General features: G+C 40.3%; 1 protein-coding gene across 1 annotated transcript; it reads right to left on the reverse strand.

The window, feature by feature from the left end:
• Positions 1-5,227: 5,227 nt before the first annotated feature.
• On the reverse strand, positions 5,228-17,897 carry LOC117475714 (beta-1,4 N-acetylgalactosaminyltransferase 2-like). Its single transcript, XM_034122030.1, is given in 12 exon segments — positions 5,228-5,836; positions 5,956-6,184; positions 12,036-12,050; positions 12,052-12,078; positions 12,080-12,180; positions 12,463-12,496; positions 12,498-12,646; positions 12,808-12,894; positions 13,105-13,224; positions 13,621-13,687; positions 17,643-17,680; positions 17,877-17,897. Coding segments are annotated over 9 exon segments (930 nt in total). The 5' UTR covers positions 13,199-13,224; positions 13,621-13,687; positions 17,643-17,680; positions 17,877-17,897; the 3' UTR covers positions 5,228-5,642.
• Between the last annotated feature and the right edge of the window lie 362 nt (positions 17,898-18,259).

An 18,259-nucleotide genomic window follows, 5' to 3' on the forward strand; every position in this document is an offset into this window, starting at 1 on the left:
CTACCGAGGCCGGCGTACTTTCGAGGCTGCACATGTGTAGACTCCGCGGTCTTAAAATCCCCACAATGCTTTGCGCACGGACCAATAGAGTGGCGAAGTCACGCCCACTTACTTCCGGGTAATGGGACCTTATTTCGGAAAAATTATGCATTGAAGTCAATGGGGAGAGAAAACTTATCTTTCGATCCCGTTTGAATTGTGCCATGAATTACACATATGATGTTTGTCAATCTTAAAAAATCATTTCCATGTCAAAAAAGTCACAGTTTGTCGTAAAACTGTTGAAATATAAGACTATGAAAAATACGCAACTAGAAAGACTACAAATCCCAGAGTCGCGTAAGTGATGTCACAATTGAGACACTACGATATACGTATAATACCGTATATATACGATCAGCGCCATATAGATAGAATCTATCTATATAGATAGAATCTAGATAGATATAATCTATCTATATGGCGCTGGCTAAGATAAGATAACTTTAACAAGATGCCTGTGTGCTTAGTACCAGGTTGTTATCATACCAGCAATGGGTCTTGCTCGTTCTTTCGCTTCCCGTCTGATGAAAGAGGAGTACTCTGGATCAAGCTAGCTAGTAGCTAGCACGTTAGTTAGCATTACAGCCTTGTCATTTTTTTTAGCCTTAACATGAAGTAACATTAAGTAACCCAAAATGTTAAACAGTAAGAGTAGTAGTCATATTTCGTGAACCCTTTGAATAGTACTGTCACCGGTGTGATCATTCTATAATACACCATTTAAGCCCGGGGGAGAAATGCTAACACTAACGTTAGCGATCTTCTCTACTTCATGCTATCTGCACAAATGGTTGACATTAAACATTAAAAAGACCAGGCAGTTCAGAGAGAATCAAAGGAAGGCAGGCAGGCAGCTTTGCATGACTTTCTTCTGGACGTGTTTCATTGTGGTGATAGTGAGGGTAGTCAATCGTTGTGTTGACAAGACAGTAGCGACGGCCATCTTGGTGACGTGTGTTGTTGCCCAGAGATGTAGTTCATTGAGCGTTTCACACAAACAAATGTGTTACTTCACAGTTTTACGACAAAATTTTTTTTTTCTTTACTTGCAAAATTATCTTTTAAATTGACAAACATCATATGTGTAATTCGTGGCACAATTCAAACGGGATCGAAAGATAATCTTTCTCTCTCCATTGACTTCAATGCATAACTTTTCCGAAATAAGGTCCCATGGGGCTCAACCGGAAGGGGAGGGACTTCGCCACTCTATTTCCAAATCTCTCTCGCTCTTTCTGACCGTTAGAGCCAATAGAATCGAAGGGGGAGTCCCCCACACACACTCATTGTAAAACAAAAAGGCTTTGCGCATGTAATTTTGCATTAGAGTGAAACTATCTCTCGCTCTGACATCTAGAAACGGAAAAGCAGTCTCAATGCTCATGGATTATCAGAAATCATTTCAAAGGGACACAGACACATTGGATTAACCTATGGATTAACTTCAGCAGCGTTTTTATCGTTTTAATGCCATTGAAGACCACTTTGGAGAGACTACAGAGCCAAGGTAAGCATGTTAGCATTTTTAGCTACCTAGCGCCACCTGTTTTGATGTCCGTTTTTGTTTATAACGTCACGATTTCATATAATTCAGTGATAATGAGGGTACCCTTCGATTCTGTGTCACCTCACGATGTGAATCGATGTCATGGATGTGGGGAAAAGATAAATAATAATAATAGTTTTGTGAGTGACTTTCGGTGCAGTAATCTGTTAGCATTTTTCGCTCATTGCTAATTCAGAGGCTCAGTGTTAGCATTGTGGGTTTTCTTTTGAAAATAAAATAAAAATGATCAGTTAGATGAGTTTCTTCCCGTTACATGGATATAAAACATTCATAGTTTATTAAATGAACATGCCCTCAGACACTGTTTCCTGCAAGATGTTGCGGCAGTGCCCCGGTTTGATTGATTGATTGAAAAGTTTATTAACAGCTTGTATATTGGGTACAGTACAGTACAGCTCAAAACATACAATTGTTAAGGGGATGCAGACCAGAGAAAGACTTTCGTCTTGTTTACATCAGGGTCCCCCATTTCCAATTCATCACCGGTACCGGGGTCTCTCGGGCTTAACAGGTTAAATAACATCTATTTAGACAAAGTATTTTGATTTTTCTAGTTTTAACTTTTTGCATACCTCAAAGTGTGTCTAAAAGTATCTTGGCAAGAGAAAAAAGCCAAAATCTGCCTAGTGTCAGTAAAAAAGTGTTAAAATCACAAAACTTGTCTTTTAGAGTGACAGTCCTTAAGAAAATAAAATGTGTTACACAGTGATTGACATTTTACCAGTTGTAAAGTTTTCAGACAACAAACTGTATCCAAAAGTAAGTAGCAGAAAAAAGCAAAAATCAGTAAAGTCATCAAAAACGACATTGTTTAAGTGGATTGTCTTACTTAAATCAAAAACTGCCATTAAGAGTCACATTCTTAAATAACATCTATTTAGAAAAAGTATTTCATTTTTTCTAGTTTTAACTTTTTGCATACATAAACGTGTATCTTACAGTTCCTTTGTGAGACAATTACGCACAAATCTGTCATATCAAAACATTCTATTGCAGTATTTTATCTGTTGTATGTGCTCTATATATATATATATATAGTTGAACTGTTGGAGGAGCCTGTGACCTATATTTTTCATTGACATATCTGCACTGTAGCTAATGGGGATATGACCTAAAGCCTTGAAAGTTGAAACTTAAAATCAAAACTGCATTGTCTCACGGAAACAGCCCTAAAGAAACCCAATTCCATACAAAGTACTTTATATTCTACCAAGAAACTAAATTCCTTACAAAGTACCAGTTGTAAAGTGTTGCTCACTTCAAAGTGTATCTAAAAAGTATCTTAGTAACAAAAACAAAAGCAAAAAGCATTAATGTTAACAAAAGCCTCAAAGGGCGGACTCCTGAGTTCCGTAATGTCCCCCCTAACATGGCACTTAGACTATTTACATCATCCAGGGAAACACACCAGTAAATACACTTCTCTTTGTCCGCTCTTCAAGCCTCAAAGGGCGGACTCCTGAGCTCCGTAATGTCCCCCTAACATGGCACTTAGATTATTTTCATCATCCAGGGATCAACACCAGTAAATACACCTCTTTGTCCGCTCTTCAAGCCTCAAAGGGCGGACTCCTGAGTTCCGTAATGTCCCCCTAACATGGCACTTAGACTATTTACATCATCTAGGGAAGCACACCAGTAAATCTTCCTTATAGTTAATAAAGTAATTAAACAATAAAAAAAGACAAGATCAAGGGGTCATTAAGATCTTTAAATTATTATTACCCTCTTCAAAGAGACTTCCTTGTAGTTAATAAAGTAATTAAACATTAGTTCACAAGCCATACAACTTAAGAGAACATCCCGTTAACAAGCCAAACTATTTCAAAAGAACAACAACTTCATAGGGGCTTCTTTAAAGTTGTGTGAAGTAATTAAACATTAAAAATACAAGATCAGGGGGGTCATTAAGATATTTTAAATTATTATTACCCTCTTCAAAAGAGACTTCCTTATAGTCAATAAAGTAATTAAACATTAGTTCACAGGCCATACAACTTAAAAAGAACATCCTTAGTTAACACAAATCATATTAAAAACTAATCTAATTTAGAGAGGACAATAAAGTTTTAGGTGACTTAGTGAGTCAAAATTAATGGCTGATAGCAAAATCAGGGGTTGACAGGAAGGGGGAGAGGAAGGGGGGAGAGGAAGGGGTGTGAGGGGGACGGGGGGAGACAGTCTCACACATCCAGACTCCATTTTTCATGAAGAGCCTCAGACGGAGGGGTCTGAACCCGGCACAGATACTGCATCCGTTTCTTGACTGGCACTCCCGACGGATGGCGGTAAGTTGTCACAGGCGTCTCGCTGATTAAACCCATATCGATGCGTCTCTTAGCCATTTTGTTTTTGAAAGTTTTAGGTGACTTAGTGACTGGAAATGACTGGCTTTTTATCTAGTTTGAACGGATTTCTTTTTTACCTAACTCCACCCCCCCTCTATCTTCTGGCATCACAGCAAAAGGAAGGGGGGTGACAGGAAGGGGTGACAGGAAGGGGGAGAGGAAGGGGGGAGAGGGGACGGGGTGCGAGACAGTCTCACACAACTTCAAAGAGACTGCCTTAATTAACACTAGTTACAAACACTGATCAAAGGACGGACTTCAGAGGCTAATTCGATTATAGATCAAGGCTAATTAGATTGACATCAAAGGCCTATAACATGCCGGTGTGATATCGCACCGGCATGTTATAACACCTCACATCAAAGGACAGACATCAAGGGTAATTAGATTAGACAACAAAGGACAGACATCAAAGGGTAATTAGATTAGACAACAAAGGGTCTACTACAGGGGGGCATATCACACCTACACGCGATACCACCTCAACCCTCACATCAAAGGATATCACACCTAACTGTGATATCACACCTACATGTGATAACACCTCGAACAAAGGGGTCATTAGCATATCAAATGGGGTCATTAGCATCATTAGGGGGGGTGGTGACCTGTCACTTTTTATGCATACTAATGTGATGGAAACAGCATCCTTATAAGCCACAGAAACTGGCTGGAGCGCAGGCTCTAAGCGCATACCTGTTACCATCTCACTGTAGCTCACAAATGTAATGTGTGTAGATCCCTTTATTACACGTGTCCTCGCCATCCATAGTCTCTAAAGAACTTATTTCACGTATATATGATATTTAGGCTCGATGGTCTCATCATACAACGGAAATAAAAAAAGCACCAGGGGAGGCAGCCATAACCTCTGCCGCACTGAAGGGGGCGCACGTGAGCCCATAGGTTCTTGTTGCTACTGTTATTTTACGCAGAGACGATAGACGCAAACAACAAGCTAGACTTTTGAAAGTAGAGGAAGATAATTGGAGGACTTTTACAAAAAAGTAGTAGAGATTGTTGTCCAGAAGGATAGCATGGACTTCATCTTCAAGTCAAGGTAAGACCACAACTGTAATGAAAATGGGATCTTACTAAGAGAGAACAATCCAATATTTAAATGTTGGGTATCCTTTTGTTGAACGGTCTGTTTAAAATTAAACGAAACATCAGACTAAAAAAGCTTTTGAAAATAACAGAATATTTCGATTAAGGTCAAAATATAATATTTGTAAATCTGGCTCTGAAAGAGTCAGTGCCTCACCAGCCATGAACCTCACCACACGTCACTGGCAGTAGGTCAGTAAATACCCCACTTGTGGTTCAACAACGTATCAAACAACATTGGTTTACTTTCTTATCATTTCCCTTACCTTGTTATATTGTAAGATAACATGAGAGCTTTTGTCCAATACTATATAGTGCAGTTTAACACAGTGACAGTAGGCTACTTAACACAATGTAAAAAAGCACAATACATAATATGACCATCATTAATGATAAATACAAACTCCTGAGCTTTATTTATTTAAAAAAAAAGAAGAATTGGATATCTTTTAATTACACTGTTGAGGAACCTTTGACCTAAGTGTTTCATTCATTGCATATCTTCACCGTAGTAGTGTATATGACAATACATCTTTGAATCTTGAATCAAAAATTAACATATAGGTTACTTTAATACATTATCCATATTTTATACACTTCAGGTGATTTTTGAAGAAGTGAAGCTGCAGCTTTGAGGTCACATCACTCTTTGGAGGGTATCTGAACGCTTTGTAGAGCTTGGTGTCATTGTGTTTGAGTCTGGCCTGATGGGAAACAGACACATGGCCACATGTTGCCACCATCAAGGAGCCCAGGCCATCCATAAAGAACTCTAGAGGCAGAGACAGACATTTACCATTTAGGAAAAAAAAGCCAACTACGATCATGGACAGCAACAACTGAAAGAGTGTGGACTTACTGCCACTTGGACTGCAAACCATCTAGACCTACCTGAGTGTGCTACCCTCTTGAGCTGAGGGTCGAATCCCACCCTCTGTACGGCATCTGTACGAGCCAGGAAGAAGTTGACCACCCCACTGACCAATGAGCATTCTGGGTAACCAGGAAGAGAGCGGTACCTCCCTCTGGACTTCCTGTACATGCAGCCACCTTCCATTTCGTCTCCTTCCTCATAGATGAGAGAGAAATAAAACTGGTCTCCTTGTACTTTACCGCCAAGCTGAAAGGAACAGAGAGACAAGAGAACTGCTTATAATCTGACTACCTGCTCATCGTGTATCTGCTGGAATAGGCTCTTGTTAACACATTATCAATCAATCAATCACATTTTGCAAACGGTGAGAGACATGCCCCTCCATTTGCGTAATGGTGATTTCAAAAACAAAAATAACGAACCAAATAATACTTCTGTTAACCTGTTACGCACGGCCCGCCCGGTACCGGGCGGAAAAACGCGTTATTTGCAGGAAACAACGTCTAAGGAATGTTAATATTTAATAAACTATGAATGTTTTATATCCATGTAACGGGAAGAAACTCAGCTAAATGATCTTTTTAATTTTTTTTTCCAAAAAAAACCCACAATGCTAACACTCAGCCTCTGAATTAGCCACGAGCGAAAATATTTAACCTGAAACGGCACTCCTAACTCCCTTATTACTTATCCTAGATGCACAGCCAACCACTCATTTTTGGTGTCCTGGAGACACAGAATCTAACGGTGCCCTCCATAACACTCAGTGATAAACATTCGCGACGCTATAAACGAAAGCGTACATCATAACATGTGGAGCTAAGTAGCTAGAAACGCTAACATGGCTTACCTTGGTCAAAACTGGTCTTCAATGGCATTAAAACGATAAAACGATGCTGCAGTTAATCCATAGGTTCATCCTATGTATCTGTGCCTTCTTTGAAATTATTTCTGATAATCCATAAGCAATAAAACTGCGTTTTAGTTTCCAAATGCCAGAGCTAGAATGTAGCTCCACTCAAACCTAGATTTTCAAACGCGAAGCCCTCACCTTTTCTCTTTACAATGTGTGTGTGTGAGCCTCCCCCTTCGATTATATTGGCTCTAACGGTCAGAAGGGTGTGTCAACCCTCAAAATCGAGCAAGGTGAGCCAGAGATAGAGAAAAAAACCCATTTTCACCCAAATCACCTCAGAGGTGGGGTGGTTTTGGCTAAACCTCTCTAAACAGGTCAAATGTCACTTGTTTTGCATCAATCTTGATACAGGGTACTTATTATATGTTGTACTTTGGATTCCTAAAGCTTTTAGTCTACTAACCCATCATCCAAGGGTAGTTTTCACTATCTGTAAAAAATAAATTTTGGACGGACACTATAATTTACAGTTTTTTACTATGTAAAATCTGAATTTTCTTTAAAATAAAAAACATCTATATTGATTCTGACACTTCTACATCCAACTCACAGATGTAACCTTGCTTTGATAAAAGAAATTATTCATATAACCCTTTTAGAAGTTAAGTTGTAGTCATTTCTTTTGGGCATGTCATTTTCGAGCCTGAAACATGAAAAACAGGCTAGGTGCTTAACAGGTTAAAAAAGTGCATTACATATTATATAAAACCCCAGGTCGTGGAACATTAACTGGGTATATGTACAACATATTCATTATTATTCACTAGGGGTGTAACGGTTCACAAACATTTCGGTTCGGTACGTACCTCGGTTTTTAGGTCACGGTTCGGTACGTTTTCGGTACAGCAGAAAAAATGATCACAAAACATGAAATATTTTTTGGGGTTTTTAATTATTATTAAACTGTGAATAATGTATTCACTCAAATAAATACAAAATATAATAAAATAAACATTAAGGTGCAGCATTTCGATGAACTGAAATAATCTGTATTTGAACGTTACTGTACTAGTACTCACAAAATATAAAATATTTGTTTTGGGTTTTTAATTATTATTAAACTGAATATTCACTCAAATAAGTACAAAATATAATAAAATAAACATTAAGGTGCAGATGAACTGAAATAATCTGTACTTGAACTGTACTGTACTAGTTTGACATTAGGACTTGCTTGCTTGTCATTGTATTTTCATGTTTTTTTTAAAGAAAAATTCATTTGTCCACATTGCTTGCCGAAAGGGCAGATCTGCTGGCACTAACAATGTCTCCTGCTGTGGAGAACACCCTCTTGCTAGGGACAGAGGTAGCGCTTTGCTAACATGGCACTGAACTTTTTGCGAGGCTTAACCTGTTACCTGGTACCGGGCGGATAAACGCGTCATTTGCAGGAAACAACGTCTAAGGAATCTTAATATTTAATAAACTATGAATGTTTTATATCCATGTAACGGGAAGAAACTCAGCTAACTGATCTTTTTAATTTTTGTTTTCAAAAAAAAAACCACAATGCTAACACTCAGCCTCTGAATTAGCCAGGAGCGAAAAATGCTAACCTATCACTGCACCTAAACTCACTCATAACTCCCTTATTACTTATCCTAGATGCACAGCCAACCCATCGATTAGCATCGCCTGGAGACACAGAATCTGGGGGTGCCCACCTCAACACTCAGTGATAAACATTTGCGACGCTATAAACGAAAGCGTACATCATAACATGTGGAGCTAAGTAGCTAGAACCCATAAGCAATAAAACTGCTTTTTTGTTTCCAAATGCCAGAGCTAGAATGTAGCTCCACTCTGCTTTACATTTACATGCGCACAGCCCCCACCTTTTCTCTTCACAATGTGTGTGTGTGTGAGCCTCCCCCTTCGATTCTATTGGCTCTAACGGTCAGAAAGAGGTGTCAACCATCAAAATCGAGCAAGGGGGGCCAGAGATATAGAAAAAAAACCATTTTCACCCAAATCACCTCAGAGGTGGGGTGGTTTTGGCTAAATCTCTCTAAAAAGGTCAAATTTCACTTGTTTTGCATCAATCTTGATACAGGGTACTTATTATATGTTGTACTTTGGATTCCTAAAGCTTTTAGTCTACTAACCCATCATCCAAGGGTAGTTTTCACTATCTGTAAAAAATAATTTTTGGATGGACACTATAATTTACAGTTTTTTACTTTGTAAAATCTGAATTTTCTTTAAAATAAAAAACATCTATATTGATTCTGACACTTCTACATCCAACTCACAGATGTAACCTTGCTTTGATAAAATAAATTATTCATATAACCCTTTTAGAAGTTAAGTTGTAGTCATTTGTTTTGGGCATGTCATTTTCGGGCCTGAAACATGAAAAAACAGGCTTGGTGCTTAACAGGTTAAAGAGTCAAAGTACAGGTTTGGCAAGACGGTGAGAAGGCCCCATTTACACGGGAACGCAAACAAACCAAATTCGATATAAAAAAAGTCTTCCGTTCACACGAGACCGCTCGAAAGCGCTGAAGACGCTATAGTACATATGCCAGGCCTGTAAGTGGCGCTGTACTTCCACCACAAAATACACCAAAAGCAGCGAAGAAGACCCCCCGAGCATGGTTGCCATGGTTGCCATTCTGTTTATGCTCCGTTGTGGATTTAGCAACATGTAGTTCATGTAGTTCTACATGTCCACTTGTTGCTGATGGTTGTGGTAGAGGAGCTGTAGATTTTGCACTAACATCTGTAGCATGGTCAGTAGCAGTAGCTACTGACAGTAGCTACTGACCATGCTACAGATGTTAGTGCAACATCTACAGCTCCTCTACCACAACCATCAGCAACAAGTGGACATGGAGAACTACATGAACTACATGTTGCTAAATCCACCGCGGAGAATAAACAGAAGGGCAACCATGCAGGGAGGTCTTCTTCGCTGCTTTTGGTGTATTTTGTGGCGCCACTTACAGGCCCGGCATATGTACTACAGCGTCTCCAGTGGTCTCGTGTGAACGGACACGTTAAATGAGCCGAATGCGTGTGAACGGAAGACTTTTTTGATAACGAGTACCATGCTACAGCAGTGAGCAGCAGAGGTGGGGAGAGGTGCGGCTATGGCTTCATCGTTATCAGGAAATTATCGTATAGGGCGTACACACGGAGCCGTTTGGCCCCCCAGAGCGTTCCGTCCGCAGATCTATCCACCTTTGGACCCGTTATCGTTTGAGGGGTCCGTTTCCGCGGTTCCGTTACGGCCTTGTGTGAACGAACGGGCTATACGAAAGAGAAAAGTAGCGGATACAACCCATTTCGTTCCCGTGTAAACAGCGCCTAAACGACTGTACTGTGAGAAACTCCAACACCAGTTCATAGCTAACGACTTTAATCCAAAGGCCTCCCCCTCCTTGAACAACCGACACCTTGCATACGAGTTGAACCAGTTGTCGCTTTTAAGAACAATAGCCGCTTTCACACCAAGTACTTAGCCGGTACTTGTCCCCGGTACTTGTTCCCCCCGAACTCTTTAGTCCCTGGAACTGTCCTAGTAGATCGCGTTCTCACCTGAATAAGTACCCGAGGGAGGATTAGACAAATGAAGCCGCATTTATCTGTGACGTTCTGTTTGTGTAAGAATGTGTGTGGACTCTAAAAATGTCCTTTTAAGGGTTGAAATAGTTCCTTAAAAAATGCTAAATGGGGCTGAAATGTTTTCATGTCATAATGAACTGTTGGAGTCATCTGAACAGGAAGTGGCTTTGTGCGTAACAGAGAAACATTTAATCACGGTTAACATGCATTAACTCTCCTTCCTCTTTCAGTGAGACGGTTTGCTGAAGTGTCTTTAACAGGAAACATGGTGAGGAACATTCAGACACGAGATGAAAGGACATAGAGACGTCATTCAGAGGGACATGGACATCATTAAAAAAGCTGTTTAGTTTAGAGAACGGGAAGAAGTACACAGATCCTGAGCTTAACTAAAAGACCACATCCTTTTGTTCTTAAATACTCTATTTGAATGCAAAGTCTTGTATTGAATTTGTTATTTAAGTAAAGAAGCATCAACAGCTTGTACTTTAAATATAAAAAGTACTCAGTATGCAGAATAACTATGATGTTATACTACAGTGTTTAATATAACGTACTGACATGTTAGCCCCCGTAGCACTACAGCCTGAGTACAAACATGTGTGTCCTTAGATACTCACTTGAAGGCAAAGTATTGTATTAAAAAAAATAGCAGCAACTTTAAATATAAAAAGTAGAAGCGCTCAGTATGTTACATTACAGCGTTTATTATAACATGGTAACATTTGAGCCCCGATAAGATCAGATCAGATGGAACTTTATTTCAGGCGTTTATAGTCAGAGTTAAAAACAGGATTCAAACAAGGTACAAAATAAAGATAAATTAGAATTGAAAAGAATAATAATAATACAAATAAAGTGATAAAGTAACTGTTGAAACAGATATCACAGTAAAAAGTGGAGCATTTTAATGAACATGTTAAATATATTTACATTTAAGTGAGCAGACGTGAGTTCAGGTTGAAGTTTAGACTGTATTGTGCAGCCTGATGGCTACGTGTGTGTGTGTGTGTGTGTGTGTGTGTGTGTGTGTGTGTGTGTGTGTGTGTGTGTGTGTGTGTGTGTGTGTGTGCGTGTGTGTGTGTGTGTGTGGTGTGTGTGTGTGTGTGTGTGTGTGTGTGTGTGTGTGTGGTGTGTGTGTGTGTGTGTGTGTGTGTTTGTGAGGGGGGGGGGTCGGTGGATCAGAGTGGCAGGTAACGCTCTCTGCGGCGATTAATGTCCTACCTACGCCTGGTTAATGTTGCGTGACATAAATAAATGTTTACTTTGAGTTCTCAGCTCTATTGCTTCTGCTACAACTTAATTTGTTTTGCAGTACTCGCCATGAACTGTTACTGCTCAGGCAAATCTCACACCAGCCTCCGACATAAATCTCTTTCGATGCAGTTCTCGGTTCCATCGCAGCAAATTGGTGGTTCCAAATGCAACCAGTAAATTGGGGCAGAGAAGGCCGGAAGAACTGGTTGGCAATTGGGCATCGTCTCCGAAACTGCCCTGAACCTCTTCGATGGAAAAGGGGAGGAAAGTCTCACATGCTTCACAGCTAGTAGACACAACAAGTAAATATTCACCCAAGCGGAAGCCCTTATGAGAAACGAGCCATTTCAGTCTTACCACGTCCAGTTCTGGGACCAGCCTCCATCACCTTCACCAAGCTCTTCGATTTTGGTCAACTTGGTAAACAGGAAGTCATCGTCCACCCACAGGAAGTACTTGGTGGTGACCTGGGAGACCGCCAGGTTCCTGCCAGCAACCAGCCCTGATGGAGGAAAGCATTATTCATGTTTTATTGGTAATTTTAGATGTTACGCCTCTTTGAGTTGCATTAGGCTTGTTCTCACATTACAGTGTGTACACGTTTTGTTGGGGTGTGTGTGTGTGTGTAACGTGTGCGTGTGACGTGTGCGTGTGATGTGTGCGTGTGACGTGTGCGTGTGACGTGTGCGTGTGACGTGTGCGTGTGACGTGTGCGTGTGACGTGTGCTAGTGCGTGTGCGTGTGTGTGTTGTGTGTGCGTGTGTGTGTGTGTGTGTGTGTATACCTTAGCTGGAAGGCATGATAAATGGCTGGATGTGGAGGTCCTGTAATTTTCTCTGGTTCCATGCTGTCATCTGCAATGATGATTTCAATGTCTTTGTAGAATTCTCTGATGGTTTTCAACAACACATTGAGTTCTGGGTAGCGCAGGAACGTCTTTGTGATGATGGTGACTTGAGAGTTGATATCTGACATATAGAGAAGAAGAGTTATTTCAAGAAAAGACACATGAAGACATCATGAGATCCACTGTCCAATGATCAAGAGCATCATTTGACAAAGAAGAGAAGCAGCTCCTTCCTGCCATAAATAAATGAGTGTGTTATCCCCACGGTGAGTGAACTCCCACCTTTTCCCATGTCGTACAGGACTGGAGGTTGAGGCTGTTTGATGGTAATGGGAAACACAGCTTCATGGTCCTCAAACTGGAAGGTTGCTGAGAACAGAAGCACAAACACATTTCTCTAGATTAAATACACACAGACACAAACCTGTACAAAGCATTGACAACTTTATGATTTTGCAATTCTTTTTGATTACATTTGCTCTAATAGGTCTTCTGTAATTTTGTGAATTTAATTCATGACATTTGTTCTAAATAAAGACAGACTTTTTCTAGTTTAGTTTTAATGTCTTAGATGCATACCGAGGTCTCCGGTGTGTATGTGGTAAATAGTGCTGTTATAGGACACATCAGCCAGCAGCTCATTGAGGGCCTCCAGGCTGCTGGACTCCACCATCAGTCGGCTCTCACCATTACCTGTCACTGTTTCCACAACAGAAAAGAAAGATCATTTTAAATGGCTATGCCTTACACTACGGCTACTTTAGATGGCTCTAAAAAGACAACAGCAAAGCAAATCAGTGTAATGGAAATCCACATGTGCAATGGAGATAATATCTAAGCCAAACGCAAATATTTGAAAGACTACAGCATGATTTGATTAATAGATGACAGTAGTCCTTAGGTCAATCGTTTGTAGTAATCACTAGTATGTTTGCGCTGGTATGACTTGCTCACTGTTAGACAATGCACAGAGTTTAGCGATGATGCATTTGATCCTACTTTTAATCTGGCCCTAAAATTAAGTACATACCTTACATATCCACTATTGTCAGATATTGTTTGCTCCTTTGTTTGTCAGGTTCAGTTAGATCTTACCTTTTACCTGCACTCCTTTAGCTGGAATAGTTGTTCTCAGGACTCCTTCCGACACTTCCAAGGAGACCTAGAGTCGACACATCTCAGTAAATCTTCAATCTATTTATTTTAACCAAACTAAATAACGTTATTTATGCTGGGCATCTTATCTATATATGAGGCAGTCCAGGAAAAGAAGTCAAGATGGAGAACAAGGTGGAACGAATAGAAAATAGAGAATGCAATTCCTGAAGAAATTGCTAGTGGGAATGCTTTATGCTGAAAAGCTGATGCTGAATGTTATGCTTAAAATGTAATGTGTAAGAAGAAAAAGAAAGTGAAGAATTTAGATTGAAATGATACATGAACACTGGGGGCTTGAATGTGTGATGAGAGAAGAAAAGAAAGTAAAAAGGCTTGGAAAAGCAGCAGAATATTTGAACTGCAAACCTTTTAACTAACTTGATGGCGAATGATCTGTCGCCATGGCAACGGTATTTGATGACACCCCGTAATACACTTAGATGTGTTGATTGCTGCATCGTTACCAAACCTGTGAAGTTTTGAGCCGTTTGGAGCATTTTCATAGGAGTTATAGCAATACGTGTTTTACGGCGAGGGATGCGTTGCTATGGCAACAGCTTTTGAGGAAACTCACTAATGACACATAGACATGTTGAGGGGCTGGACCATTAACCATCATCTGAAGTCTGGTGGTGTTTGACCATTTTCATAGGGTTACGACAACATCGTGTTTTATGGCGAGGGATTTCCGTGGAAACGGCATTTTGGTGATCTCAGAATACGCGTAGAGCTGTTGAGGCATGGAGAGGTGATACAAGTGAAGATTGGGGGACAATTGGACCGTGTCCATTGGAGTTACAGCAACATCGTGTTTTATGGCGAGGGATGCGTTGCCATAGTAACACCACATTACGTAACATCAGATTTGACGTAGAGCTGTTCAGTGTTAACCATCATGTGATGTTTGGTGGCGTTCTGAGCATGTCAGTTGGAGATATGACATCATCATGTCATATCTCCAACACACAGGTGTTTATGTTTGAGCTAACCACGTTATGAAACACCTGTGCTTGAGCCGAGATCAAAGGTTTTCCATGGTGATGTGCAGTAATCAGCAGAGGAGAGCCTTTCCATTGTTCTGAATGAAGATAAACCTCTTACATGTGAACGTTTGTTGAAGAACCGTAACAGTATCGGTGAAATGTCAACGCGTGAAGCATGTCAAGGACCCTGAGCATCTGAAGTGTACTTTTTGTGTACTTTCGGTCATAATTTGGCCTTTTTGGCAGATTAACTAAAGGTGTGCAGCTGCTGCTGTGAGGAAAGATCAGCTGAATTTAGATGGGCCTTAAGGGAGACATGTTGAACGTTTTTGTCACTTCATGCCCTCAAGAGGCATTTTGCTTAATTATTTTTGCCTAATCTTTTTATTTTCCAACCTAAGAGAGGTCTTTCATGAAAATGATGTCTCAGGAGTGTAGGGTTTGGGAATTATGGCAGGTTTAAAAAAATATATGAAGGCGAATTTCAAGCTGTCCTGAGATTTCTTACACTCTAGCTGTGACATCACGCACTCTAGTTAATGTTAAAATCTGAAGAAAGCCTCTTTACCAAGGTCTGAACCATGTTTAATATTTCTAAAGTATGGATCTGATTTAAAAGTTGTATTACACGAATAATGTCAGAAAGATGTGTAACATTTTAAAGTTGGAATGAGGTTTCTGAGTGAAAGTATGAATGAACAGTTAGCAGTTAAAGTCGCATGAAGATTTTTCAAGTCTGAAGAGTTTCTCCATTGACTTCAATGTTAAAATGTGATGAATTATGGGATGTATCTCTGGAATTATGAAAGTTATGAATGAGAAAAGTAATATCGATCGATTCCCGACCGAGCTGAACTTTTTGATGTTTGAACGGAGTTTCTGCGATGTTGAATGTGGGAGCAGAAGAGGCGCAAAATAACCCGGCGGAATCAAATAATAAAGAATTTGTGCGTAGAAGAACAAGTAGTTGGAATGCTGTATCAGCATTCTCACTAAAATAGATATATACTTTTGCGTTCTCATCACACACTTCTTTTTTTAGCATTCCTTCACACAGATTTCGGTAGAAAACGAGGTCATATACTTAAAGGTCAGTTAGGCTCCATTGAAACAACATGGAGAGCACTGACCCAACACAGAGCTTCATAGTTAGTTACAGAAAACCACCTTTGTGTGCACTACCATTGATTTGGATGCCATTTGAGAGAAGATTGGCATGGACCTCATCTGGTTATTAGACCGGAGTGCACATGCTTTGTATTATTCCTCGTAGGTAATGCAATGTATATCCCAGGGCGGTGCCGCTGCGTATTATCCCTGCCAAGAGTCTTGTGCAGGTACTGTTTCATACTATTTATGGATCCAAAAAGATATGTTGACCACCAACCAAGATCCTTTATTTCACGCACAATACGCAACTGTTTACATTACTGGGCTTCACTCAATCTGGACTAGTGGTTACCATCCACAGACAGATGGGCTGTTGCCACAGTTTATTAAACACTAAGGAACTTGTTTGGTCAGTTTGATCACAAAGAGATTTCGAACAATACGGGAGGTTTCCCCATGATCCATGGGGTTTTCCCCATTTGAACTGTTGTTCAGGGTATCCTGAACCTTGTTAAGGACAACTAGGAAGAGGGTCTAAGTTTCGACCTAGCAACCTCTATTCTCTTTGGGCAGTTATAATGGGAGAATTTGCTTTAATTCATTAAGAGTTGGTACGATCTGATAGGGTTGGTGGAATTGAGAATACCCACCTAATGCCCTGGAAGCAAGGAGGAAGGTTGCATCTGCCTCTCTTGCCAAGGCGATGAACAAGAGAAATGAGTTGGGACCGGTGTTAAAAAGCAAACAAATCAGTCCTGTCTCTTTTGTAATGACCATCTCTCCTGGACCAGGAAGCAGACATTGCGTCGTTCGGCCGTACAACTGCCTATGTTATCCATCAATGACTGATTTCGCCCTTTCGTTCTGGTACGCACGTCCAAGAGGTCAATCCAGGTCTGTATGGACTATCTCAGGGTTAGTGAGGCATCGTTAGGTTTATTCAAAGCTTACCACAAATCAGTTTGTCAAACTCCTGGATGGGAACGACTCCCCCTGTCTCCACTGTCTAACGAAACCGGGCTTATCTGGCCCTCTGTGGGAAGCCACTTTAGTTTTGTAGACCAATGCCCTAAACAGTTGGGTTGTGGGGTTGTTTTGTCCCAGGAGGTAAAGGGGGAGACACCCGGTAATGTACATTAGCCGGAATCTGGCTCACCAAGAGATGAACTAGAGAACAGTGGACAAAAAAAAGTGCAATATGGTAGCTGACCCACTGCGAAATACCTGATGGACGCCCATTCAGCTTCTAGTTTGACAACGCTTCACTCCAGTGGCTCCACCACATAAAGAGGCCAATGCCGGATCACTTATTTGTATCTAGCTTTACAGCCACGTTGACTTAAAGGCTTAATAGGGCAAGCAAGAACCCTCACAAACAAAACAATTATAGGTAAAAATCATACTTTGACTTTAGGTTTAGACGGTAAGTTGAAACCCAATCAAATTGTATTCACACTTGGCAAGAAATATTGGTTTTCAAAACCCCTTGCACCATTTAGCAGTTTCAGGAGCTGTACCAGATATTTGCAGTAAGGTTTCTGCCCCTCTCCTAAAGGTTTACACCAAGATGGCTGCTGTTGCAACTCATTATGAGAATATAATTGCAAGTAATTTGAATGCGACTAATAGACAGACACCCTTGCCTTCACAAACATACAGTATTGTTATTTGTATGTTTTTTTTCTAATGTGTCATTTACATGAAGTATTGAATAATGTAATACTTTCAATGTGTTTTACATGTTTTATACATATTATACACATTATATAAACACCCAGCAGCCATCTTGTATGAACCGGCCAAACACTAGCCCAGGTTTCTCTAAAAGCTGTGGATCAGCTGGAATCTGTGGGATCACACAACCACCGTGTAGTTGCTTCTTTGTTCTGCATGCACTGCTAGACCTGAAATCAAAATGAAGTGTGCTTTCATACTCTCCATTTACACAAGTACACTCATTCACCTCCAAAACATCCCCATCCAGCTTCTTGTCTAACTAGTTCCTGAGTCAAACACCATCATTTTACTGTATTTTAAACACAGCCTTCTGTTGTGTCACAATGAGAGTAATGAAAGGACATACTGTACGGTGTAGCATACCTGGGATGAAGGTGGGGGTCATAGGTCTACTTTGAAACCCTGGATAGGGTACTGCAGGGGAGAGTTAGACGGAGCATACAGCCGTGTGGATAACACAGACTCAGTCCTGTTGGGGAGATAGGATGGTTAGTAGTGAGGATGAGGTAAAGTCAAAGTCAAAGTCAGCTTTATTGTCAATAATTCTACATGTTGTACATCCAGAAATATCGAAATATCGTTTCCCGCAGTCCTACAGTGTGACATATATACATCAAACAAAAAACAAAAAGGGCCTAGATAAACATGGTATACATTAAACAAAACAAAGGGCCTAGATAACCGGGGTATACAGTTTAAAATGTTAATAATATAATTTAAGTGTTCAAAGTACAGTTTCAGTGCAG

The sequence above is a fragment of the Trematomus bernacchii genome, unplaced genomic scaffold (genome assembly GCF_902827165.1).
Source record: "Trematomus bernacchii unplaced genomic scaffold, fTreBer1.1, whole genome shotgun sequence".
NCBI classification, from domain to species: domain Eukaryota; kingdom Metazoa; phylum Chordata; class Actinopteri; order Perciformes; family Nototheniidae; genus Trematomus; species Trematomus bernacchii.